Below are 27,309 nucleotides of genomic sequence, written 5' to 3' on the forward strand. Positions count from 1 at the left end.
ACATACATTTGCCCGGCCGTACAATATGTTTAACACACACTGTGTGGTAAAATAACAATTAAAAAAAATAAATAAAAAATAAAAAGACACACGGCAGATGAAAAATTTGTTTAATTGTCAAGATGATAAAAAATAATTTTGTGAACTCTGTAAACCATTACAACACTGTAGTGTAACAATTTAACAAGTGTTAACAAACTAGTCATACACTACAGAAAATATGCATTACACAATCTTTTTAATGTAGAAAAAGAAAGAAGGAAAAAAAAAATCTGGTAGTCATTCTAAGACTTGCATCTACGGTATTTCTGTGTTCACAACACGTCATCAATATACCGACAGCATAATTCTTGTGATTATCGGGTTGAACTCTTACATAATCCTTACATGGTGTCACAAAACGGGACCTATATTTTTTAATTTCTAAATATCAAAACCCATTAAATCCACAGATTGAACACATCCTCCATTAAATCACTGCATTAATAACCTGGAAATAAAAAGACAAAGTCTCATTTCCCTCTGACGAAACTTTAAAAAAAAAGAAAACATTGTTGAGTTACTTATACATACTTTTCATTTTATTGAATATCAGTTTACAAGTAGATGCTACATGAAAAATGAACGCTCTGTAATAATAATAATAATAATAGTAATATTAATTCCAGTGACCTCTTCATTAATATCTAGTTTAGAACAATACATTCAATATTTCCCGGGCTTCAGAATGTTAAGAAATAAGAACTACATACAGTACATGGAACGTCCACATGGTTCCACATTCAGATTAACACTCGCGCTGTTTTTTGTGACTCCAACATCATACAAGGTACAAGATTGCATAAATCTTCAGGCTCTAATGTTCATAGTATTTAAAAAATAAAACAAAAAACAAAAAAGACGACAACACGACGGACTAGAATAACAAGAAAGAATGCAAAATGTAGGTTCCAAGTATGTAGAATTAGGGTTATACACCGAGTACAGTTCATTTACAAAGTTCTTCCTAGTTTGGTGCTTCGATTGTTTCCCGAGACGGAGTTGACAGTATGATTGCCTCCCCAATGGCGGAGTATTTCTGTTTGGTTTTTCCTTTCTTGAATAGGATGGCAGATACAGACCGTGACGATGGACAATAGAAGCTTTTTTCACGTTGACGTAACTTCCTGTATTCGCTAATGCAGCGGTGTCTCAACTTTTCCCACCAAGGGGCCGCATGCTAACAAAAATAATATATATACTGTATATATACATATATATATATCAAAGGATGTGGGGGCCACTTTTACATTTTGTAAACCAACCAAAGTAGGTATGCTGAGACATTTTTTTTAATTGAAAGACAGAAACTGCGTCTCTGCTTTGTTATTATTATGACACGCTCGGATCACTCAATTTTATGTGATTACAACATCCACGAGCTCCACTATGAGCTCCGCTAGCATTAGCACACTCGGCTATGCAGTTAGCCATGAAAAAATGTTACCGACAACTTTGCGTGATTAATTATTTAGTAGTAGTGTTGTTGGAAAAAAATGGGAATGTTGAAGAAAACAGGATGAAGGATGGATTGTTTTCTCCTAACAAACGCATTGTTTCCTGCAGTTTCTGTTGACACACTAGGAACAGTCAATTTTATGTAATTAAAACATCCATGAGCTCCACGACGAGCTTCGCTAGCATTAGCACTGTCACCTATGCAATTATCCAAGAAGTTTTTTCCAACAGATTCGGCAAAATTTGTAATTTTGGTAATACGGAAGTCTCTCCCAAGTGTTCGTTTTCTCTTAAGGACCGATGGTGCGAGGCAGCAGTGCTAGCATATCCCCACGCTAACTAGGCTAAATTAGCATATGCAGCTAACAACCACATTGTTTCTTGTGGTTGCAATAGAGACACAATGGGGATCAGTCATTTTTATGTAAATTAAAAATCCAAGAGCTCCACAAGGAGAGCTTTCACTAGCATTAGCATTCTGCGCTATGCAATTAGCCATGATAAATGTTTCAGACACAATTGGCCACAGCATTTTTTCAATTTCTGTTATAGAATATAGCTCAAAGCTCAAAAAGAGCTTTTTATAGCATTAGATGGAACATCAGCAAGGAAGTCATGGAGAAGGCGCGCCGTTGTAAGCTTGGTATGCTAGTTCTTGTCAGACTTCTAATTTTATTCATGCATTACGGTTGGGCAAAATCGCTCTCTGAATGTTCTGAACACCTGTTTCAATGCCTCGTGTTCGTCGTACTTTGCGGATATTAGCGAATACAGGTAGCGTTAAGGTGGAGACGTGGAAAAAAGTCCATTCTTGGTCACTTTTAGCTCAATCCATTTGAAGTAAGAAAATTGCTGAGCATCATAAGGCACTCCATTTTTCGAGATCAAATTCAGGGGGACTTGACATTTTCTCTCTCGCCAATCCAATTGCAAAAAGGCACAAATGTTCATGTGACCGCTCCGTTAAGTCGGACCAAACCGCTGTGCTTTGTTCCAAATGAAAAACTCCGGATTAAGTCTGTATTTGCCATGGACGCTCAAAAGCCCGTTACAGCGTCGTAGCGGGACATGAACGTGCAACCATCGGTCGTCTACACCGCGGACAAGAAAGCAAAACCAAACACGAGCAAAGTTGACATGGCCACTTCATCAGCACATTAAATTCCTTCACTTTTTCCAAACTGAAATTAATCACACACACACACACACAAAATCGCAATATGTCGAGATGTGACCACTGCATTTTTTTTTCTTCTGTCAACTCAACAATTAATTACTATTAGTAATTAACATTGTTTTAAGGTAGAAGGTGATTTTTGTGTTGTTTTTTTCTTTTTAGCATTTTTTTTTCGGTTTCTTACTGAAAAATGAAATGAATGAATCAAACTAATTATAATAACAAGCACGGGTCTTTGGTAAAACTGCAACAAACATGGGCTGACTTTAGAAGCCAAAATGACATCTTTTGGCATAGTCCCATTTTTTATCGCCGTTAAGAGGGTTAAATGAATTATCAAAGCAAATAATAATAATTAAAAAAAAAAAAGATTTCCTTTTGTCTGTGGAATTGTGACTATTCTGAACATTTGGACAGCTACGAGGACATCACTTTGGTTCATTTGTCTAACGTGGACGCATCAAGACATCATCAATCATTCCTTTCTTTATATACAGGCAAGAGGATGAAGGATCGACGTAACCGCCAGCCATCCACCAGCTACACTGTCTGTCCGTGCATGGCGCGGGAAAGCCAAGGAGAGAAGGCTTTGACAATCTACAGCAGTACAGATCTGCAACATCATTTGGGAAAAATGATGGCACAAGTTACAATTGATGAACAACCAATTCCAATGATAGCCTCCTAAAAATAGAAAAGTAGCTTTACTAGCAGTAGCAGTAGTGGCAGTGTGACACAGTGGGGTTACTTTTTTTACATTTTTATTTAATTATTATGCGTTTCCTGTAGCTGGTAATCATATCGTGCAACACCGGACAGCTTTTTATGAAAATACAGACCGTATTAAAAAGGAGTGAAGGTAGCTTCGTGTGCTGTCATTCTTCCTCAAGGCCAGCAGAGGCAGACAACTTGACTTAACGGCTTTCTTAAAGGTTTTGACGTTGCATTCGAGACTGCTGGGAATTTGTCGGAGCTTTTACGTGCTCGCGCCTCGATTATGAAAAAAATATGGAGACGATGTTGTGACATATCTCCACACAGATTTCTATTTGTAAACATTTTTGTTAAAAAGCGCTATTTATTATTACCCATAAATGCAGATAAAGCAGGGGTGTCCAAACATGACAACATGCAGGGGCCATTTTCATATTTTGCAATAAGCTAAGAGGTTATACATGCCGTACTTCAAGACAAAGCAGCGTTGTGATAAAGGTGAAAAAGCCTATTATTAGTATAAACTTCGCTCTTTTTCCCCATTTTTGCTGTTTTTCTCCCCCCAACTCTTTCAACTTTCTTCTTGAATAATCTCCGTAAATTTTCTTTGTGATATTTTGACTTTATTTCCAAAATATTATAACTTTTTCCTCAACCTAATTTTACAAAAAATTACATCTTTATTTTTGTTTCTGATAATATTATGACTTTAAGCAAAAACCAACCTTTTTTTCCTTTCAGCTTTCTTTCAACTCTGTGCTCGTAAAATGACATTATTTTTTAAAATTTAATCTCATAAAATTCTTCTCGTTAGAATACGACTTTTTCTCGTAAAATGACAGCTGTGTTTTCTATTAATTTTCCTCTCCTTCCTTTTTGTAAATTTTCTTCTCGTAATTTAATTTATTCTGTGACTTTATTCTCGTAACATTATAACTTTTTCGCCAACCTAAAACCTAAAAATTACAACTTTATTCGTTCATTTTTTTGTTTTTCCTCATATCACAACTTTTTAAAAAAGATGTCTTTTTTTCTTAAATATTTCAACCTTATGCTACTAAAATTACACTATTTTTTCCTCATAATATTACCCATTTAATTTTAGTTAATTACAGTACGCCTTTTTCCTGTTAATATTTTCACTATATTCTTGTCAAATTACTGCTGATTTTCCCATTTTTTAAATTTTTTTGTTAAATTGTATTTTTAAAATGTGCCGCGGGCCACAAATGGCCCCTGGGCCGCACATTGGACACCCCTGATTTAAAGTTTGTGTGTTAGTCAGGGCAATTCGAGCAGCGTCCCAATTCACTTTTCCTCGCAGGAGGCCTGAAATTTCCCACTTTCTCAGTTTCCTGGAACACATCATGAGGCTCTGGAGCTCTCGCCCAATAAAAAGCAGGCTCTCTTTCACAGAGGCCGCGCATTACAGTCGCAACAGTAGATCTGTGCCTTTTATACAGAACCCAGCAAACTGCGACACGCAATCACATAATGCATGATGACGTCAGCACCACATTGTAACATCCCCAAAGTCTGAAAAAAAGCGGAAGGGTCCCTATAAACCCCATAAAACCACCCCCATATGTCCACTTTTTTTTAATACAGCAAGAAAAATACCTGTCTCCATATTACTCGCATGTCCGTGTGTATGTAAACAATTTCAATTGTACCTGGAGATACGTCCTATTTAATGATTTTTATTTTATTTTTTATTTTTTATTTTTTTTTTACAGCGAGAGACGTTTTTTCAAAAGCACAGTAGGAGGTCATTTTAATTAGACGGACTCCATGCCCCAAAGTCAAAGTCTTAATGGACTGAAATCGTTGCTGAGATGTTGTATGAGCCTGTACAAAATGCATGTGCCCTTTGTTTGCATATGGCCGAAAAAATAAAGAAAAAAAACAAGCTAATCTCAAAGAGTGAAGCTGCACTGAAGGAGCACCGCGGCCAAGGAATGAGCTTTTCTAAAGTCACAGGCACTGGCAATGTTCAATGAAAAAAAACAATGGGACTGGGCCAAATACACTGTGGCATATGGTCATCATGTGAACGCTTTTGTTTGTTTGTTTGTTTTTTCCAAATCCTGCTCTGACAACAAATTGAGCTTAAAGCAAGGCACTTTTCAAGCTGGAGGCCGATATGTTCTAGAGGCTAGTTTCCTACTCAAAAACAAACAAGAAAAACCTTAGCAATTACAATACATGCTCCTCTAAAGACTATACCATACAAATCTTTACAAAAAGTAACTGATTGAATGACATGTAGCGCATGTGCCTTGACAGATATTACAGCTGCTGGTTATGCCTAACAACACCTAAACAAAACCAAAAACAACCAAAACACATCTTAAATTTGCACTTATTTGATTGAAATTGTTTATAAATCTAACTATGAAAGTAGAAACTATTAAATACTTTTTTCCTCTCTCCCTCTATTAAAACTCAATATGTAGAACCATGCCATGATTTAGCAATAGGAAACATGAAATATTCCATTGATGTTTCACAGTACACACAATAGTGTTAGCTTATACATATATATATATATTTATAGGTATATTTATAAAAAAGTATAGCTAATTAAAAACAAAAAACAAAAAGAATACCTACAAAGCAGCTTGAAAGAAAATGTCTACATACCCTTTAATAGTCCCATGTCAACAAAGTGCTTTAATTAAGAAATTCTTCAGGAAATTGGTCAAAATAATGATGCTTGACTGGTAATATAAATAATCAAAATACTTGGGTTTGTATTGTACTTAAAGAGGAACACTGCATTTAGAACAAATACCTTGAAGCTAATTTCCTTTTTGACTTCCTTTTTGATACTTGGGTTTGATAGTGTCTTTTTTTTTTTTTTTTTTTTTACATCTGCATAGTGTTTTTGTAATTGTCTCCCAAATACAAATGAGTGAATACTTGATTTTGTCCCTCTTTAATTAAATAGCTGTTTGAGTTTTGCCCATTTTAGGTGGTAATTTTTTGGTGGTAATATTTTTCAAGTGAACCCTACATCAGTGTCCAGCATTACGGTAAAAATAGCCTTACAGTATTGAGCTTTGATGTAGATCAATAGAATGACTGCAGATCGGGTTGTATACTGTGTATCGTAAATTCCGGACTATAAGCCGCTACTTTTTAAACTTCACTAGTTTTCAACTACAGTTCTTATAAATGCTTAGAGTCCAGATTGACTAAGTAGTGACGTGGACGCTAACACCACGTTTTGAAGTCTTAAGCAGCAATCGTGTTTTGATTTGACAAATCTTAAGTAAGTTTGATCAAGTGTAGAATTACTACAGGTGCTGCTTGGACTGCTTGGAACACGGCAGCTGTTGAACTCTGATGAAAAACTCTCGTCTCGTTGGAGGTTACCAGTGAGGGTGGGAACACCAAGTGTAGGTAGGATTGCAAGGTTTATAGTGTGTCCTTCTGTGTAAATATCCCATGTTACTACGTGGACACCTACGCCTAAAAGACAACTGCGGCCCATATATGTACAAAAATATTCCGTTGCGCTCAATAGTCCGGAATTTACGCTTTTATTTTCAGGTGTCAAAGTGAGATAAGTTTTCTTCTCTTTAGTAAAAAAATAATAATTTAAAAGGGATCTCCGCAGTGTTTTTATGAAATGTGTGGGCTATAATGATTAAGTGCATTTAATAAAGGAGATCCCCACATTCAGTTCTGTCAGAAAACTTTAAATAGCACTCACAATAAAACCTCCAAAAGGGCAGGAAATACCATGAGCTATTATTGTAGCTTAGTTTTGAGTATCTGCAGCCGAGATGACACGTGTACACACGTAAAATGAGCAAAAACTAAACATCCGAATCCCCTGCAAGTCAAACATCATTTCATTCATGAAATATACAAAATTTGATATCTATTAGTAGCCCCCCCAACCCAAAAATAGGCTAAATTCTTTACATAGTACCTTAGCGTTGGTGGTACATCACCACTTGAGTATTTTTGTTCGACAGTAGGGACATTCAGCTTTGCCAGGCGCACAGCTCTCACATAGAACGTAATGTTGGCAAGGCTGCAGCACAATGCATCGGTCATGCTTTTGGCAAACTACACATTTCTTTGACTGAAGCTGATATATTACCTGTCGAATGGGAGAAGAGAACCATCAGAAGGTGCATGTTTGGTGACAAATCGTTCAGTTTGGTGTGTGTCGTGGTCTTTCTTACCCCGTCTATAAGGTCGAGGTCGTTGCGCAGCTGGTTCTTGAGCGAGTGCAGCTTGGACAGGGGCAGCTGGTCCAGCTCGCCGTAGCTGCGCAGGAGCGGTGTTCCCGGCCCGCGGCAAATCACATCAAAGTCCCCCCGGAGTTCTTTCAGCTTGCGCTCTGTCTCCTCCCACTTCTGCTCGGCCAGCTGTCGCTCCGCCTCCGCCGTCTTAGCTTGTTCCTTCGCTTCACGGGCGTCTTTCTGACAGGCCTCGTAAGCCTGGAGACAAGTTGTTGATGTTGTGACTAGAGATGCTCAATGTTGACTGATATCGAATATTACAATATTTAGGCATGTCCTGATCAGATGATATCAGATATCGTGCCAATATCGGGAAAAAAAACAATATCGGATCAAATCGGCCTGCACGTCAGTTCTCTCATATTGGCACTTGGCACCACCAAGAGCAGGAGTGATGTCAGCCGTGTGGCAGTAAAAAGACTTTGCAGCTGAGTGCAGAATTTGTCACGCACAAATTTTCCGTGGTGGCACAGAACTGGGGAAGTTTAATATGATCAACCTCATCGCACATATGAAGTGGCATCACTCGGGGAAACTCACGTGACAGCAGAAAGTCATTTGTTAGAACAGAAAAGAGCGAGCCAGTGGTGAGTAAAGTCGGGTTTAAACGCTTCATGGAGCACTCAAACTTTGCTATATTATGCTTAGCTGCCACTACAGTGTGAATAAAAATAAACCCCAAATGCATAATGAAGTAAAACGGTAGTTTTTTCTACAGTGCTGTTGCAGATTATTGTTTTTTTGAACAATATCATCAAGCCTTTTCTAACATTGCTCACTAGGAAATAACTCATAAAAGTATGTATGATTTGTGTTGATATTGGAACAATATCGGCATCGGCCGATATTCAAGGCTGCAATATCGGAATTGACAAAGTTAGCGGGACACCCCTACCAATATTGTTCAGCATTGCATTACTGATACCGATATAGACAGCAATTCTTCCCTTCAACTAATATAGGGTCACATCTCGTGTAATGAATGAACATATTCTGCTTCTTTTACTGTGATTCCAATGGATGCATTTCACAAATAAACACTGCAAAATAACACAAATATTGCAATATGCAATGTAAGTTACAAATAAAGGTGCCATATTTATTTCAAACATTTTGTCTCAACAAAAGTCATTAAAAAAGCATGACCAATATTCATTCATTTTCTATACTATACCGCATGTCCTCACCAGGGTCACAGGGGTATGCTGGTATGCCGCATAACATAGTGACAATCCAAAGTCCAAACTTGGAAATAATAACAGACACTGACATGTTGAGCTTGTTGCTGTGTGGAGCAGGTCATCACACGCGCAAGTCGACATTATCGGACATCCCTAGTTGTGACAATATTGAGAGAACTGTAGAGATTGTGTAATGCTACTGTAGGAGTGTATGACTGTATTAACACAAAAATAACACCACACTAAATATACGACGACTCGTTTTTCCCAAGCGTGGCGAGTGTGCCTCTTATCAGAGTCTTAACCTTTGGAAAGAAGCTGAAATCAACAAACCAGAAGTGGAATGAGATGGTGAATTTTTAGAGAAATCCATGACTGGTCGAAATTGTTCCTCCTTTTGTTTTCACTTGGCTACGCACTGACGCCCCACGCTGTTAGACTTGAGTACTACACAACTATGCACTGGTGACATCGGTGTCCTCATTTTTTTTGTGAGGGACAAATGGTACCAGAGAACTATGATGTACAACTTTGTAGCAAAACCAAAATATTGACGCGACTGTGAGACGACTTCTACACACAAAAGACAAAATCATGTATTCACTATCAGTGAAATTCTATTTAATACATACTTTATGAATCGAATTTCTTAGCTGCTCAACAGCTGTTTGATAACTCATAATGGGTTTAAGATAACCCATTATCTTAAAAGTGGCGTAATACATCCTCCCCTTTTGCTTGCTAACTTGCTAATAACCTTTAAGACATTTTTTTCTATTGAGTTTCTATGTCCAGGTCACTGATGTGTGAGAGACAGGAAGCAAAGATCTGACTTCTTGGGCATAAGGTGTTTGGTGCCCCCTGGTGGTTTCTGTCTTTTTCATTGGTCTTGAAATGTTATGGCCGCACAATGTTTTGCACGTTGGCCGCACAGTCAGAAGATCGAGGGTTCGAATCTCTGTTTGGGCAACTCTGAGATTGCATGCGTTCCCCGTGCGTGTGGGGGTTTTCTCCAGGTACTCCGGCTTCCTCCCGCATTCCAAAAACATGCATGTTTAATTGGTTAATTGGAGTCTGTAAATTGTCTATAGGTATGAATGTGAGCGTGAACGCTTGTGTGCCCCGTGATTGGCTGGCGGCCAGTCCAGGGTGTACCCCGCCCGAAGGCAGGGGTAGGCTCCAGCAAATCCTGTGACTTTCATGAGGACAAGTGCTATAAAAAATGGATGGATGGACTTATATTACCTGTTTGACCTGGTGCCAGGCCTCCTCCCACTGCTTAATCTTCTTCTTGGCCTCGTCCAGTTCCCGGAAGAGACGCGCCACGTCAACACTTCCACCGCTGCTTGCCGACGTCAGGCTGCTGAAGACCGGTGACGGACTCGGCGAGAAGCTGCCACTCACAAAGTCCCAGATGTTGCCTGCGCCGTTCAGGCCTAGTAAGAGGTCAAAACGCAAAGTGCTAGAAATATAAAATGTCATCCAATTTTTTATGCTATAAGACAGGTGTGTCCAAACTTTTTTCCAGTGAGGGCCACATAGTGAAAAACGAAAGGATGCAAGAGCCACTTTGATATTTTGTAAAGCAAAATACTGTATCTTTTAAAAAAATAACATTTTCTTTAACATTTTTATGCTACTAAAATGACATTATTTTTCCTCATAATAGTACATGTAAAATTGCAACTTTTTTCTCAGTTGACTGACTTTTTTGTCATAAAATTTTGACTTTATTCTTGTAAAATTAAATCAGCTTTTCCCTTTTCTGCTGCTTTTTAAAAATGTTTCCAAGTATTTCAACTTACTTCTTGTAAATTTTCTTCTCGTAAATATGACTTTATTCCCATAATATTATAACTTTTGACCTAATTTTCCAAAAATTACAACTTTATTCATTTAGTTTGTTTCTCATAACAGTTCAACCTTAAACATGAACATGCATGAAGTTTACATCGGAATAAATCACATAGTACAATTCACAATTCCACATGTCCATAAAGGGAGTAGGAAGAAGCAAAGCTTATTTAATCCCATCAATTGCTAATACATTTGTTTGTGCACGTCCTGTATTCAACATGTACCGTTTACCACTTTTGAAATAAAAACAAAATTGAAATAACATAAGAAAATTATGATGCAGTATAACAATGTGTTACAATAATTAGTGCTGAAAAGTTAATAGTTGACAGAAACATACAGTAGATCGTTATTGAGTGAGCATATACAATGTAATACTTCAAGTAGTCCTAAGAAATGAAGAGTTAGTAGTAAGTGCAAGAGTGGTTAGACATAGCATTGTATGTACACAGTGGTTCAGGACTCTTCTTCCTTGTACTTTGTAAACTTCAACTGTTTGTACTGTTTCTTGAAATGGCTCGTTTTAGCGCATTTAGCGCATATTCAATCCGTTCCATACAACACAAGTTGGACAGAACCAAAGAAACTGGAACAACACAAATATGGACAACAACACAAATACTTCCACATACTGATATGCAGAAGGTTTTTAGCGTTGTTCGCGTGTATAAATGTTTTAGGTTTAATTTTTCCCTAAGGTCATATTTCTCCTCTGTTGTTGAGAAGAATTGTACTACGATTTCGGGCAGCAGGAATAAAGGGTTTGTATGTTCTCTATTACCAGCGTTATGGATTATGCTATTCTTATGTTATTCTCGTAATATTTTGACTTTATTCTTGTGAAATTACTACTGATTTTTCCATTTTGCTGTCGTTTTTTTTTCTTTTTAGTTTTCCTGCTAAATTATATTTTTAGAATGTGCCGCGGGCTGCAAATGGCCTCCAAGTCGCACTTTGGACACCACAAAAATAAAGATTATGGGAATCGTGTGGCTGATATTCATGGGAACCAGTTGATACATACACTTGGGGAATCCACTGATTTGAATGCATTGATGGGGATCCAATGGCAGACTAACAAAACAGTGACAATATTTAAAATAAATAACTACCAATGTTTTGTTTATAGATGCCAGCTATATGAGGAATTATTCGATCTCATTCTTTATAATAATAAACATGATATTAAGTTTTCTCTAATTTTTCTTTTCTCAAAGCATTTCCAGTTGTTACAAACATACCTAAGGAGTTCTGGGAAGAGGACGTGGGCGTTCCCAGCAGGCCATGCTCTGGCTTGGCTAGCATGCTAGCGGTGTGGTTTTGCTGCGACACGGCCCCGGACAGCAAGGACTGCGACAGGGACTGCGAGAGGGAGCTCAGCGGGGATGTGGACAGCGACGAGGAGGAATTGAAGGAGGACGAACGCGCCAGCGAGCCGGGAATGTTGACGGGGGCCGAGCTGCCGAGCACCCTTTGACCTACAGCAACACAATAAAGACATTATGAGTTGACATATAAATATGCCTTGCCCTATTTGTCATTTTTCTTATCCTTACTTTCCAGCCCAACGTGATTGTCTTGTTCTTCTAGCTCCTTGTCGAGAGACGCCACATTAATATCGCTAAAGTTGAGGTCCAGAGCGGATCCTGGGGGCAAGAAAAAAAAAGACAACTAAGCAAGATTTGCGTCAAAAATAGCAGAGTGAGAGCTCACGTTTTGACAGACCGATGACTGACTCCACCGTGTTGCTCCCTGGGTAGAAAGGCGTGGCCTTCGCGTTCATGGTGGACAAGGTTGTGGGGGAGGAACTGTCTGAGCCGATGCTCGAAGCCAAGCTGGACGTTATGCTGGAGGTGAAGCTGGATGCCAGGGGGTTCACCGCGTTGAATACAGTGTTTTGAGTCTAGACAGAGGAAAGAGCAAGTGTTTTTATTTTTAATGTGTCCAATTTGAGTTTACAGTTAGCTATTTATACAATAGTGCAGGGGTGTTCAAACTTGGTCAACCGAGGCTCATTGCAAGTTATCGCAAACTGCAATTGGTGCTGCTAAGGGTGGCCCAACCAGTTATTAATCACTTAGCGCACTTAGCACTGTGTGTTTTTCCACACAGGGCCATGTTTGGATTTTGTTTCCTCCCTCTGTATTAGTGGAAGTGTACCTCATGTTGTGGCCGGTGAGTGTATGCGTTCTTCTGTAAAGCACTGATGCCCCAAAACAACACACCACAACAGTGCCGCGTAAGCGAGCACTACAAAAGCCACATCAATATACAGCGTACATATACTCACCACTTGGCCGTTGCTGCTGTTGGAGCATCCGGTCGTCCACTCGCCCACCGGACACTCGGGATACTGCTGAGAGCCGAGAAGAGGCTGCGAACTGGACTGTATCGCCGTCAGCAACGAGCTCATGGTCTCCTCTGTGGAGGGGATCCCTGAGGGTAAACATTCAGTCCGGTTAAAGACCTGCAGTAGGCCAGGTGTAGCGGATAAAATGAACTGGCAGGACTCACTTTCTACGTGTGCAAATGCACAAAAAGGCCCTCTGGGGCAGTAGCCTGTCTGCCGCATGTCGTTGCATTTGGTGGACTTGTAGATCTTTGAAGATGAAAACGGCAAAGTGACAGTTAAATAACACATTTTTAGACTTGAGTGTTGCTTTAAGTTAAAAAAAGATGCTACTGACACACACCTCTGGATGGAACTGCTGCTCTGTGCGCGAGTGACAATACTGGCAAGTGTCGGCGCTGTCACACTTGGAGGGCTCGCCCCATTCATCGCCATGCTTCACATTGGGGCACGGAGTCGACCTGGTTCAACGTCACAACATTCACACCTTTTTACAAGGTCGCAGCTATTCCTTTGCTTAGACAGCTGCGTTAAATTACATATTTACACAAATATATGCTGTAAAATGCACATAAATGCTGTAATTAAAGCCAGGGCCTTCGAGGCTCACCTGTACTTGTGCTTGCGTGGATTGCGTCTGCGGTCACGGCTGTTGTGGTAGTGCGGACAAGCGTAGCCCTGTCTGCAAAGTCTGGGCGGCTTGGTGCACTGCTCGGTTTTATAGTTGGCTAAAACAAAGTTCGTGTCTGCAAACAAAAGGCTCATGTTGTCTGCTTCTGTGAACATATTAAGGTTAAAATTACAGAACGTAAAAAGGGTGTGTGGGCTTTCACCTTGCCACCTGGGGTCTTCAGTTAGGGTTTTCTCGATCATGGCTTGGCTGGCTAACACACCGGGTTGGAGGTCAGGAATGCCTTCACCAGAGCCTAGCTGTCCATTCTGGAGCGCCTCTTGTGCTTGGATCTCTCTGTTGTCACAGGTCATTGTGTAGACATTAGACAGACATGGCACAATGCAATATATGCGTGGATGACAACGGAATTAAAATAATTCAAATTAGTGGAACAGATTAAAATAAAATAGATCTTTTAGAAATGATGCCCTCAAAAATAAAAAAGAAATTGTAATTTGTAATGATTAAATAAAAATTATATAAACATTTTTAAAAATCAGTGCACATGTGGATGAACTTTATTCTGAATTAAAATAATACAACTGTGTGCAATAAATAATTATTCAGTAAGCTTATTTTTTTACATTATGCCTTCAAAAAATTAAATTTAACAAAAAATGTATTTAAAAAATAATTTAAAAAATGAATTATACATTTCAAAAAAATAAAGACAAATGTAATAAATATTTTTTTGAAATCAGTGTAATCAACATAGCTGATGCCACTAACTAGTGGGACATGTCTTGTGACTAGAATGTTAAAACAAAAACAAACACAGTCACCTGCTATCATAGACGGGAGGCCGGAGATCATGCGGGCCATGAGCAAATGCACAGTGGAGGCCGTTCTTCACGCAGTGACCCCGGGCATCCGTCTCGTGGATGCACGTGCCTGTCTTGTAGTAGCGGAGGTGGTACTTGCGCTCAGTGTCGCCTGTGGTCCGGTGTAAATAAGGACAACTGGGGGTGGGGGGCATAAATCATGAAATTAGTTAGCTGTTTATCACTGGAAATGATATATCACAAACTGGTTTCAGGCAACCCTGTAAGCACAAAAGCGTGCATGGCCAGAAAACTTCTTCTCGCGTTGCATCCATTTCTCCCTCTATCTTGAGTAGCAACAGTTGCCATGGCAACAGGTAAGGTCATATAAAAATAGCTGCCATTGTCAGAGGCGGGAGCTGCAGTCGTTCATTATCCATCACTTCTATGGCACGTCCCGTCTTTGCCAAATCTTTGACTCAAACGGAAAAAGCCGCGGGGAGAAGAACTTTGTATGCAAAGTTTTATGATGTGAAGATGATGAAGTGGAATAGGCCAGGCAAGGCCTCCATGAGCAGCAGCTTTCCGAAAGGCTCTGAATAAATACATACATACATACACACACATACATATGTATACATACATATATACATATACATATACATACATACATACATACACACACACACATACGTATGTATACATATATATATATATATATATATATATATATATATACATACACACACATATATATACACATATACATATATATATATACACACATATATATATACACACACACACATATATATACACACACACATATATAAATATATACACATATACATATATATAGACACATATACATATACATATATATATATATATACACACACACACACACACACACACATATACATGTACATATATATACACATACATATATAAATACATACAAACATATATATACACATACACAAAAGTGCAAATTTTTTGTTTTAATATTTTTTTTTGTTTTAATATTTTTACATTAACCACATTAAATTACAACTTATTTATTGCAACACTACCATTTTATTCTCATATAATTAAAACAGAATTTTTAAATACAATTTTATGACTTTATGTTTGTAATTTTTATTCTCAAGAGATAACTTTTTTTTAACCCCCGATGTCACTTCCTGTCTATTTGTCTGGAAGACATTTATTGCAATATATACTGAACTATATTGGCTAATATAAAATAATAGCAAAGTTGACTATAGGGGTGTTATTTCATGACTAGAGGTCATGTTAAAAACCGTATGTAGTTGGTTGTAAACTACGGAAATATTTGATTTATATATAAGAAATCCTACTTTGCGGAAATTCACGGAAAGTCACGGTTCGAGTCTGGAACCAATTAACCGCCATAAATGAGGGATTACTGCACTATAACTTTATTCTCATAATAATACCGCCTTTACTACATCTTTTATTCATATTATGGATTAACATCCGTCCTTTATTAGTCATATTTTTATCTTTCCTCGTAAAATGGCAACTTTATTCTTGTAATATTTTTACTTCATTTTACAGGTGTCCAAACTAATTATAATGGGACTGTCTGTGAATGTAGCTTGTCGTTACAACACTGTACAGTAGGTGGCGGTATGCATTGCAACACATCTCAGTCGCACCTGGTCTGCCAGAGAATACTAAGACATAGCAGGACAGATCAGTGTTTATGTATTTAAGCGTCCGGCGTATTCAAACCCTAAATATTCGAAAAAGCGACATATCGCTCATCTCGACGAGCAGCGCCTGCTCCCGTGGGCGCCTCCCCCGTCTAAAAGCACTCAGGGGAGGCTCAGTCTTGTTTGACATTAGACAAAAAGTGAAAAGAAAGTTCATTTGTTTTGCGGTTCATGTTTTTTTTTACCCACTTTTTGTGTGTACTCTAAAACGTTTGGCAAGCTACCTGTTAGAGACTCCTGATTTACACATAACCTCCTTGGTGGAGGTAATGACATTTTTAAAGCATCACAGCATCAAATCAACTTACTCGTCTCCATCGGGGCAGATGCCAGTGGTCTCGTCGTACTTGGTGCAGTAGACGTCCGGGCTGTAGTTAAAAGTTCCGTCTCTCCTCCTGATGGGTCTCCTCCTCCTCTGGTTGAGAAAGTGCCAGTGGAAACACGTAAACGGTCTGTGTTGGGTGCACTTGTGCTGCAGGAACAGCGGGCACTGCTCGGTCCTAAACTCCTTCAAGTAGCTGAAAAGATCGAAGGGAGCGGGGGTAAAACAAGTCAAGTGACGCTAAAAATTTTATATTAACGAGCAAAAAACAAACAAGAGTCCAGAAATGACGCAAGACAAGTCTGCCGTATTTTGGGTCGCTTCACGTTCGCTGGCTATTCACAGAGCAACGTGCGCACGGATTCCGACGGAACTCCAGTGGGAATCCCTTGAGCGTACGTCGATAAAAGCGCGTAGCGAGAGGGAACACAAAATAAGGCCGAGCTATTTACAAGCAGACGGGGCTAGCTTAAGTCAGTTCCTGGCTACAACGACGAGCTCGGGAAAAAGTTGACGGCGCGACGCGTGAAAGATGCCTAAACGCCATTTTACACCTCAACGAAACGTTTTTTGGCTTATTCTGCTCACGGCGGGCTAGTCAATGGACGTTAAAGCACTGGCGTAGAGACTGTTTTTTAGGGGGTGGGGTGGGGGGGGTATGCAATGTTAAGGCAGTCACAAAGCAACCATCTTTTCAACGCGCACACATAAAGAGTTTGGACAACGCGGAGGAAGGCACAAGAAAGCGACGCTTTGCTAGGCCGAGGTTTGCCGCCTGTGTCGGCGGCGGCTGTACTCACGTATAGTGGGTAGGTTTCTCTGTTTGAGGAGACGCATTGGCCGCCGTTTTCGAAACCGACGGCATTTTCAGTCAAAACAATCAAGTGCGCATGCGCGGGGGGATCTGTTGCTCCAGCGCATGCACATCGTCTCCACAAGCGCGCGCTTCCAGTGGTGAACGCGTGGGGTTGCTGTAAACACACAAGACTGTTGGTTTGTCGGGATTAGTGCAAATGCAGCTCAATAACGACCAAACCCTCATTGAAAATCTTTTGTCTACCAATTTGACGATACCATCCATTAATTTCCTATATGGCTTTTTAATAATAACAACATAACTGACATAAAATTAAGACTTTTCCGAATGATATTACAACTTTTTTCAGTATTGCCTTGCTGCACCTCCTGCAACAAATTGCAATTAATTTTTTGGCTATTTTAAGCCAATGACGCCCTAAACACACGTTATTCACTTTATCACAAAAATAATACAACAACAAAAGAAGGCGCCACACTTAGGTAAATTTTCTGTACCCCTTGGTAATATTCAACATTTTACGGTAATAAAATGATGACATTTTCTCCTAATATTATGATTGTATTTTCAACATTTTAGGCAAATTTGTTCTCATAAAAGTACAACTATGTTGTCATAGTTACGCAGCTTTATTTTCATCATTTTGTAATTTAGTTTTCATACAATTCCGACTTCTTTTAAAAATGTTAGCATGTTTATGATACAATCACAACTTCATTATTGTAGCCAGGAAACAGACTCGTTGCAATTTGTTTTTGTCTGCGGCGGGACTTGAACTTTGAAACTCAAAAGTCATAGAATGATAGTTATTTGATCACTCATCGCGAGTTCTTAATGATAACCAATAACATTTCACAGTACAAATAAAGTCAAAAGACTCAAAATAATCCAAAAGTCGCACCCCACGGCACGCTCACTCACCCGCAACTACATTTGTGTGCTTGGTAACGATATAATATTGACGGCATTTAGCATAGCTGACTAACAGGCGTAAAGAGTACTCAAGTATTGTACTCAAGTAAAAGTACAGCTCTTTGCTGAGATATTACTCAAGTACAAGTTAGTTATTTTTAAGGTGGCTCTCCTGTATACATTAACACAATTACATTTAATCTGTTACTTTCCACCTCTGGCAACTAAAACTACCTGTAGCAATGTATTGTTGACATTTTTCCTCATACAGTAGTAATGTGATTCATTTGTCATCATTACACTGTATGTGAACCTTTGAGTTATTTTTCTCTCTGTCTGATATGTGGGAAGCTTTTCACACTTTTTTTTCCCTCCCCCCCACTCATAAGGGATTTTAATTTACAAATGCAATTATACTTTAAATCCATTATTCAGCCTCTGAGGTGCACCGGGTGCCCTGCCTCGTAATTATGCATTGACCTGGCTCTTGTAATTACCTTGGCATGCCCGACCCACACACCCTCTCTCACGCGTCGTCCAATACTTCTCCTGCTTTAGAGGGAAATGTCGCTTTTTAGATACTTTATTTATCTCCAAGAGAAATTATATTATATATTGTATTAGATTATATATATATATATATATATATATATATATATATATATATATATATATATAAAGTATCTAAAAAGCGACATTTCCCTCTAAAGCAGGAGAAGTATTGGACGACGCGTGAGAGAGGGTGTGTGGGTCGGGCATATATATATATATATATATATATATATATACATTATGTTAAATTATATGTTGCTAGTTTCATTTGTCTGCATATTTGAAGCCATTCATGCAGAATGACAATTGCAAAATGTAATGCGGTTTTGCACCACTGTAAACTAAAACCACAATAATCATGAAATGAACACATTACTGTCAGTATCAATTACAACTGAGCTTTTTTATCTTTGCAGAATTATTGTGTGTACATCAAACATTTTAATGATCTATGAATGTATCTTAGCAACCTGTAAGACCTCGACCTGGTACATTCACAACCCACAGGATCTTCATCATCTTGCACCTTGCAGGTACATAAGTAACATGCTGGAGTTTGATTATCTTGCACCTTGCTCGTAAATTCTCAAACCGCAGGATCTTGATCATCTTGCACCTTGCAGGTACATTAGCAACTCGCAGGATCTTGATTATCTTGCACCTTGCGGTTACATTCACAACCCACAGGATCTTGGGCATCATGCAGGTGCATTAGAAAGGATTTGGGGCGTCTTGCACCTCACAGGTACATTAGGAAACCGCAGGATCTGGATCATCTTGCATGTAGATTAGCAACCTGCAGGATCTTGGGCATCTTGCACCTTGCAAGTGTATTAGAAACTCACAGGATCTTGATCATGTTTCACTGTGGAGGTACATTAGCAACCTACAGGAGCTTGATAATCTTGCACCTTGCAGGTACTTTAGAAATCCACATGATCTTGATCATCTTGCACTGTGCAGGTGCATTTACAAACCGCAGGATCTTGATCATCTTGGACTCTGCAGGTACATTAGATGCCTGCGGGATCTTGATCATCTTGTACCTTGCAGGTACATTAGAAACCCGCAAGCTGCTGATCATCTTACACTGTGCAGGTACATTTGCAAACTGCAGGATCTTGATCCTCTTGCACCTTGCTTTCTATTCTCCTATGATTACTATTATTAAGTGTGTCATTTCAGGTCGCTGAAGTCGTATCGCTCAATGGAACATCAGCGACTGCAGTGACCTTTAACCTCCGCTGCACACACACACTGTGAATCTTTAAGTTGTAGTTCCTCATTTCTATTAGAACATGTGATTTTGGTCACTTTTTTTCTTGGTTATTCTCCATCGAGTACCACAATCTGCTTAAGATCACTGCCGTCAGCACATACTGTATCTTTAAGACGTGTAACATATGCACTCAGTATGTCTTTCCTGCACACCGACGACAAGAACATTATGTAATGGACGTTCCATGCAGGAGATTCTACGTCTGGCCGTTTCTTTCCCCCTCTTAATGAAAAATAGTTAAAACAATAACCCAGCCGTGCTACTTTCCCAGGCTTCTGGGCCCGCTTACAGCTGCAACAACAGCTTGTGGTTTGGAGACAAACATCTCACAGCTGCGTCACATACAAACAACATAGGCTCACACTGTACACTGATGTACGGCCAGAGGCGTTTTATCTACTAGCCGGGTCTTTCCTTGCACTTCAGTATTTCAGTGACAGGTCTTGAATTGGATCCGAGTGACTATTTTATTGTAATTACTGACAAAGAGAAAGCAAAGTTCAGATATTTTCACAAATGCTGCATAAAATGCTCCAAGTCCAGTCCCATGATCTTGTTTTACAGTCGTCCTTTTCTCCTTTATGACATCCTAAGACATCAAACATTTTTCTCCCTTCTTCAGTGTTATTTCTTTATTGCCAAAACATAAAAACAAACTGGAAAACATTTTGTTTGTGTACTTTTCAAAGGATATTTAAAATGTGCACAAAGGGCGACTAAAAACGTGAACGTGATAAAACTATAGAAATGATGAAAGAGATGATGATGCCATGAAAAGCCAAAGTCATTGTTACATAGTCCCTATACTGTAAGCCATTATTGTCAAATGTTACACACACCCTAATATATGCAGTGTTTAATGTTTGCATATTGTAATGGTCTTTATGGTGTATATTATATAGTATGTGCACACTTACAGTCAGATAATAGGCACTTTGAAGATAATGGAAACTGCAGTACATAATTGGATGTATTTGATAGAACTGGATGTACTGTATTTATCAGAGTTGCCAACTATGCTAACATTTAAGTTAACTTAAAAAGATAGCTGAGGGGCGTGGTCAAATGATGCGATAAAATAGTTTGGAAGTTTGGGTCACAGCTGTGGTGTCCAGGATTTTTGTAACCTTCAGTTCAAAATTTCAAGTGGCTAGTTCTCCGAATTGATGTCTCTTGTTGGACTGCTATGATCTAATGCGAATAACCACCACTTACAGGCCAGTTTGCGTAACACCTAACACCTGGCCATCGGGGCTCTCCGTTGCTGGTCCCAAGCCCAGATGAATGTGACGGTTGTGGGGCGTCCGGATAAAAACTAAGCCAAAGAAACATGAGTTGCTGAAGGGTGAAGTTGAAAGACAACCATAGCAGTCCGGCCTTGGCGGAGTTCTCTTTAGCCTCCAATCGAGATCCTTTTACACCAGAAGTTTAAAATCCTTGTCCGACAATTAATTCAACACAATAGGGGCGGGAAAAGTGAGTGACGGGGGTGCAGAATTCCCTTTTACACAGGCGTTGTCCCACCCCTGATACTACCTCAGAAAGGTAGGAAAGTGCCAGCTGGACTTTGTCCTCCGCATTCCAAGTCGGTGCGGTTCATGCAGAACAGCGTCACAGAAAAAAAGCGGGAGAATGCCAGCTTTTACAGGCTTTTGTCACAGAACGCTTACATGTACATGTGTAGAAGTAGTGAATGTGAAGCCCCTCACATCTCAGTATATCTTCTCAAGGGACACCACTACTGAAAGTAAAGTTGGACACCCTTAAGAGTAATCAGTGTACAGCTTGTATCACAGTGACTGTTTTTATTGACTGTGTTAGCTATTTATACAATAATGGATGTGTGTTATTGTCCGTCGATTGTAAATCTATAATGTATTGTTCCCACTCTGTTTTCTTCTCTCTTCTTTTCTATCCCCTCCTGCTCCGGTCCGGCCGCTCCAAATTAGCATAACGACAAAAGGTCAAATAAATTCTGTATAACAGGGGAAGAGTATCCTACACTTTTCCCTGGCAGAGCAAATCTGTTGAGCACGTAAGGGCATTTAGATCAGCAATACTATCTGCCCTGAGGGCTTACAGGACAAATATACAAGCTGTACACTGTCTACTCTAAAGTATCCTACAGTCCCTCGCTGAAGCGTGACTTGAGAGATATTGATTATGTAGCGTTGTGTTGGATGTTTTTGTTCAAAAAGTGATAAGATTCCTAATCTACATAAAAGGTGGAGGTAATCATTCCTTTTTGGGGCCCCCTCACACCTCCGACACCTCAGTCCTGAGGCCCAAATTGAGGCCATGGTGGCAGAAGCGGTCCACGGGTGACCAGCTGGCCTTTTGCTTGATGAAGAGCCTCAGCTTGTCCCTGAAGGTCTCCCCCAGGAAGCTGTAGATGATGGGGTTGAGGCAGCTGTTGGAGAAGGCCGCCAGGTTGACGATGTGCCCCGTGAGCGGGTAGTCGTGCCACAGCGTGGTGGCGGTCCTCCGCGCCGGGTCGGCGGTGCCCTGCAGCAGCTGGATACTGATGAAGACGTTCTCTGGCAGCCAGCAGATGAAGAAGACCAGCACCACCACCACGATCATGCGCAGTGCCTTCTGCCGCCGCGGCCACAGCCCGCGGTGCTTCTGGGCCCTCATGAGGATGCGGCCGATCAGGGAGTAGCACAGGCCGATGACGGAGAAGGGCACCAGGAAGCCAATGGTCACCTCCAGCCACTGGATCTCCAAGACGTTGGCGAAGCAGAAGTGCAGCTCGCCCCGGTGCTGCGTCTGCACGATGGTGAAGGGCAGCAGCGTGGCCAAGATGGACGCCATCCAGATGAGGCCACAGCTGAGCTTGGCGTGCTGCATGGTCCTCAGCGCGCTGCAGCTGACCGAGCTGGCCAGCGCCACGTAGCGGTCGAAGCTCATCCACGTGAGGAAGAAGATGCTGCTGTACATGTTGACCTGCAGGAAGAGCGACATGAAGGTGCACAGCACGGCGTAGTCGTAGTACTTCTCGTTCAGGTTGAACACCTCGATGAGCGAGTCGGCCACCAGGATGAGGTCGGCCACTGCCAGGTTGACAAAGTAAAGGTCGGGGATGGTCATCTTCTCGCGGTGGTTCAGGTTGACCACCAGGATCAGGATGTTGCCGATGAAGCCGATGGGGAAGAGGAGGATGGTGTAGAGGCAGGACAGGAAGAGGCCGACCACGTAGGAGTGGTACTTCTCTGCGCTGTCGGTGGAGTTGTACTCATCGGAGGCGTTGGCTGGCTCTGTACTGTTGACGTAAATCCAAATCAGAGAGGTGGTCTGCACTTCCATGCTGGCTGCCGTCGGACTGTCTCAGATCAGATGTCACTGCTACATGGTTCGAGCCCGTTAGCTCCCGGCTGTGTCGCTGGGCGCGCCGGTTCATCGATGCCGCATCAGGTCAGGCGAGCGTTTACGGCCGGTTTGTGTCAGCTGCCGATGGACTCCAGACACAACACTGAAGTAGCTCCATGTCACCTTTGCCCTGAGCTGTCTTCTGAGTCACGGGACGCTGATTTCCCTCCCGGAGTCCATCTTTATTCAGCGCACCTCGGCAGGAGACGATGCTGCTGATTTAAAAAAAAAAAAAAAGACAAAAGAGTCTCATGCAAAACAACATTGACACTTAGTGGAATCTTAGTGAAATCTTCACCTAGCATTGCACATTGCACAAGATCCGAAATGGGCATAAAATCCCAGAAACCTGCTGCTTTTGTTGTTCCTTACAAGGTGTCCTAATCGGGTGGCAAGTGCGTTCATTAAAATTCAAGCGGCAGCCTTAAACAGATGCATTGAAATTCTCCCTTTAAAATTCCTTTCGCCGATTCCGGCTCACGCGTTCGTCCAGATGGCGAGGCGAAAACATAAAAAGTGGCGTGTTTTTGGGGGGGCCGGCTCCCACGATTATCACATCCACTCGACGTGGCATCACAGTTTTTTTTAAATTATCTACTTTAATGTTCTTTCCTTCGTGGATCCCAAAAATCTCAGACGTTCCCCAGAGATAGAAACACTGATATCTGTTTGGCAAACGTGACCTTTAGCAAACATTCCCAGCCCTCAGGAAACTCTCTGCAAAATGAATGCATCCTTATTAAGAGACGGCGTCATCAACATGCATGCACTTTACAGCAAAGATGGGCCAGGTTCACTTGAAATAGCAAACGGATGCTTTGCACCATACTGTGGTGAATTTATGCAATCTAATTATTTAGGGAAGCAACAGTCATGCACATAAATGCAAAAAAAAAAAAGGATAAAGTTACTTCCTGGCACTGTTTTAAAACAATTCTTTGCACCACACTGTGCTAAATGTAAAACATCTGCAGGATTTGCATTTTATTTTAAGAATAAGAAGCGGAATAAGTCATGTTCAAACAGGTAATAAATACCAAATGAGTTTCACAGTGGTAGCCTTTTTTATTACTTTTTTTAATGCAAAAAACTACACAACAAGCTACTTTTCAGATTTTATTTTATTTGTACTTTGTGCACTATGATTTGAAACCACCATTTTTTTTCACCACGACCACAACAACATGTGAAACGATGACATTATCATTAAGAAATTCATCATGCAGCAAGAAGGACTAAAAACAGAGCAGAAATGAATATATATTCAATACTTATATTAAGTGGGTGGAAAAAGTCCCCCCACACCTGAAGTTGACATTGTTTAAAAACAGTACTCAATTTTGTAATATAAAACATTCACTTACTTCTTATTTCTCTTCTCCTTATCCCGAAGCGCTGATTTCCAAATCCCATGTCCCGACTCCTCTGCCGCACCACCTGCTGTTTGCCCCCCCACTCCCTTTTTTTGGGGAGTGGAGGCGGGTTGGACAGAATGTCATCTGACATCCTTTTCCTTCACTATTTTTGTCTTGAAAAAGGCTAATTCTTACAGCTAGTTAACAATTTAACAAAATAGCATCTTTAAAAATTGTTTGATATTATATCCAGTGTCTATATATATATATATATATATATATATATATATATATATATATATATTTTTTTTTTTACTTTTAGGAATGATGTGGTGACCTCATTCATGTTTATTACATCAATGCCAGCTGCTCTTATTGACTGGGCATCCTCAGTATGACGTTTAGATAAGGATTATACTGTAATAATACACTGTGTGAATATAATACAATATGAATGAATATAATACAATATAATACATCTCAATTGGGTAGACACAGACCAGAGCCGTAGCTCCTGGTCGAACAACACGAGTACCAGTTTAATAATATAGTAATATTATTATGAAGTCAAAAAAGTAAACAATAATCCAACAAATTGTATAATTACCTTACCTATTAAAATAAAATATCATCAACAGTAATTCTATTTTATTATTATTTTACATTCTTGTATAGGCAGCGTTAGGCATCCTTTAGTACACTTACAGACACTTACAGAGAGCAATAAACACAAAAATAAGAAATAATGAAAATAAAAATAATAATAATATGTATTATTTTAAATAATTGTTGTATTATTATAAATCAATAATAACAATATATATAAATATCATTAATGTAATATAATTAAATGAATACAATATAATTAAATCAATATAGTATAAATATATAACAAGTGAAAGGCTAAAGTAGTTCAGGTTACACATTTAACAAACATTAAAAAATAAAAATAAAAAAAGATCATGGACGGCCTTATTTGTGGTGTTGTTGTCTCACCACAAGGTGGCAGGCAGCAGTTTCAGCAATCAGCTGTCGGCACGCTGACAAGAATGAGGAAGTAGACAGCAAAAAAGTCACAAATAAAGGCCAAAACCCCCCAAACTTGACAAAATAAAAATACAATAAAACAGAGGCAAAATAGGTCAGAGCGTGAAGGTACTACAAGTCTTTATTCCGTTTATTTTTGTTCCTTCCCAGTCATAATCAATTACCTTGATACGCTGTGCAACACTAATACAGGCTTTCTATAATCTAACTATCACTAAAGCCTGAGACACGTATATGCACAATATCCAATTTCAATGCCTTGATTGTGTTCAGGCCTGTCAAGTGGCAACTTAATTGCCTTTGGCGTTGATGCCGGAAGTTAACAGGGATATTGACCATGCAGGTGCACTCTCTTACCCTCTAAAGAATAAATTAAAAAATCATCACCCAGTCAATGCAAATTACTTGTTACTAAATGGTGTTGTTATTTTTTGTTAATCACTTAAAAAATACTGTACATTGTAACTCGCTCCCTCTCTATCATGGTCTTGTTGCTAGGCAGATTTCCTCCAGAAAGCATCAGAACAGGCCTATCGGAATAGGACAATTTAAAAAATAGAATACGCAAGCCACGCCCACTACAAAGTTGATCGACTGGGGCTAAAACAGCTTCCCTAGCTAGCGATCTAGATAGGAAGCTATATAACAGGATACATTCCTTTACAACAGCACTATCATGTTATAACAAGAACCAGAACTCACAACACCAGAGGCGGGAAGTGGGGTGAGAGGTCATTTAACTGGAGAATGGTTCGGTTTGGGAGGATCCGGACTTTGATTAAAGATGCACTTCCAGTTTACATCCACTAGGGGGACCCCTATCATAAACAGTGTCTTGAAAGGCACGCGAGTGAGATTAGCAAACGAGATTAGCATACCTACAGATAAAATCACATCATGAGGCCTTTCCTTACATTTTGTTATGTTCTGGTTTTGTGTTTTTTTTGGACTTTGTGTTGTGGCTGTTTTCTGTGCTTTCATTGTGTGTCTCTGTATATGCCTAGACAAGGCTCCAAACATAACACATTCCACACTACAAAATAAAAAAAAGAAAAAAAGAAGTGTGTATGATTCTTGATGATACTCAAGGCTGGGCCCGGCTGTTACCACCAGCATTAGCAAGCTCGTTCGTCGACCTGCATTTAACTTCATTAACTCGAGATAAACACACATACCTTAGCAAGCACTCACGAGCATAAACAATCCATATGAAGAGATTTATATTGTACCTGAAAAGGGGAATATTGCTGATAGTTTCACAAACTTTTGTTTGTTTTTGTCCTTTTTTTACATTCAAGACATACATGATTGATCTACCACACGATGTGTGATGGAAAGGCCACAGCAGGGGTGTCAAAAGTGTGGCCCGGGGGACCATTTCCGGCCAGCAGATGTTATTTTTATTGACCCTCGGCATATTTTGACCACGGCCCGCATTATAACAACAA

At 39.9% G+C, this 27,309-nt stretch overlaps 2 protein-coding genes across 3 annotated transcripts; both read right to left on the reverse strand.

Moving 5' to 3' along the window:
• Positions 1-93: 93 nt before the first annotated feature.
• Positions 94-17,421, reverse strand: unkl (unk like zinc finger). The gene is made up of 14 exons (XM_054760220.1): positions 17,331-17,421; positions 16,517-16,726; positions 14,491-14,667; positions 13,869-14,002; positions 13,646-13,781; positions 13,379-13,496; positions 13,200-13,284; positions 12,976-13,121; positions 12,411-12,588; positions 12,242-12,331; positions 11,927-12,163; positions 10,074-10,264; positions 7,588-7,845; positions 94-7,502 (listed from the first exon to the last, which is right to left on the reverse strand). Exons 1-14 carry the CDS (start codon positions 17,393-17,395, stop codon positions 7,347-7,349), a joined length of 2,181 nt encoding a protein of 726 aa, XP_054616195.1. The 5' UTR covers positions 17,396-17,421; the 3' UTR covers positions 94-7,346.
• A 3,312-nt stretch (positions 17,422-20,733) lies between these two features.
• On the reverse strand, positions 20,734-24,883 carry gper1 (G protein-coupled estrogen receptor 1). Of its 2 annotated transcripts, none has more exons than XM_054759391.1 (2): positions 24,824-24,883; positions 20,734-23,674 (listed from the first exon to the last, which is right to left on the reverse strand). In XM_054759391.1, the coding sequence occupies exon 2, from the start codon at positions 23,394-23,396 to the stop codon at positions 22,347-22,349; it is 1,050 nt and encodes a 349-aa protein (XP_054615366.1). In that variant the 5' UTR covers positions 23,397-23,674; positions 24,824-24,883; the 3' UTR covers positions 20,734-22,346. The 2 variants fall into 2 exon arrangements, with proteins under 2 accessions (XP_054615366.1, XP_054615367.1); XM_054759392.1 differs by having other exon boundaries at positions 20,734-23,671; positions 24,824-24,856.
• Positions 24,884-27,309: the final 2,426 nt, after the last annotated feature.

Source organism: Dunckerocampus dactyliophorus, chromosome 18 (assembly GCF_027744805.1).
Source record: "Dunckerocampus dactyliophorus isolate RoL2022-P2 chromosome 18, RoL_Ddac_1.1, whole genome shotgun sequence".
NCBI classification, from domain to species: domain Eukaryota; kingdom Metazoa; phylum Chordata; class Actinopteri; order Syngnathiformes; family Syngnathidae; genus Dunckerocampus; species Dunckerocampus dactyliophorus.

Bases quoted from the DNA above. Each gene is read 5' to 3' on its own strand.
- gper1 (XM_054759391.1), bottom strand. From the start codon at position 23,396: ATGGAAGTGCAGACCACCTCTCTGATTTGGATTTACGTCAACAGTACA.
- unkl (XM_054760220.1), bottom strand. From the start codon at position 17,395: ATGCCGTCGGTTTCGAAAACGGCGGCCAATGCGTCTCCTCAAACAGAG. The intron at 12,164-12,241 runs GTAAGGATAAGA...GTGTTGCTGTAG, and splicing joins CAATCACGTTGGGCTGGAAA to GTCAAAGGGTGCTCGGCAGC. The intron at 7,846-10,073 runs GTAATATAAGTC...ACTTGTCTCCAG, and splicing joins CCTGGCACCAGGTCAAACAG to GCTTACGAGGCCTGTCAGAA.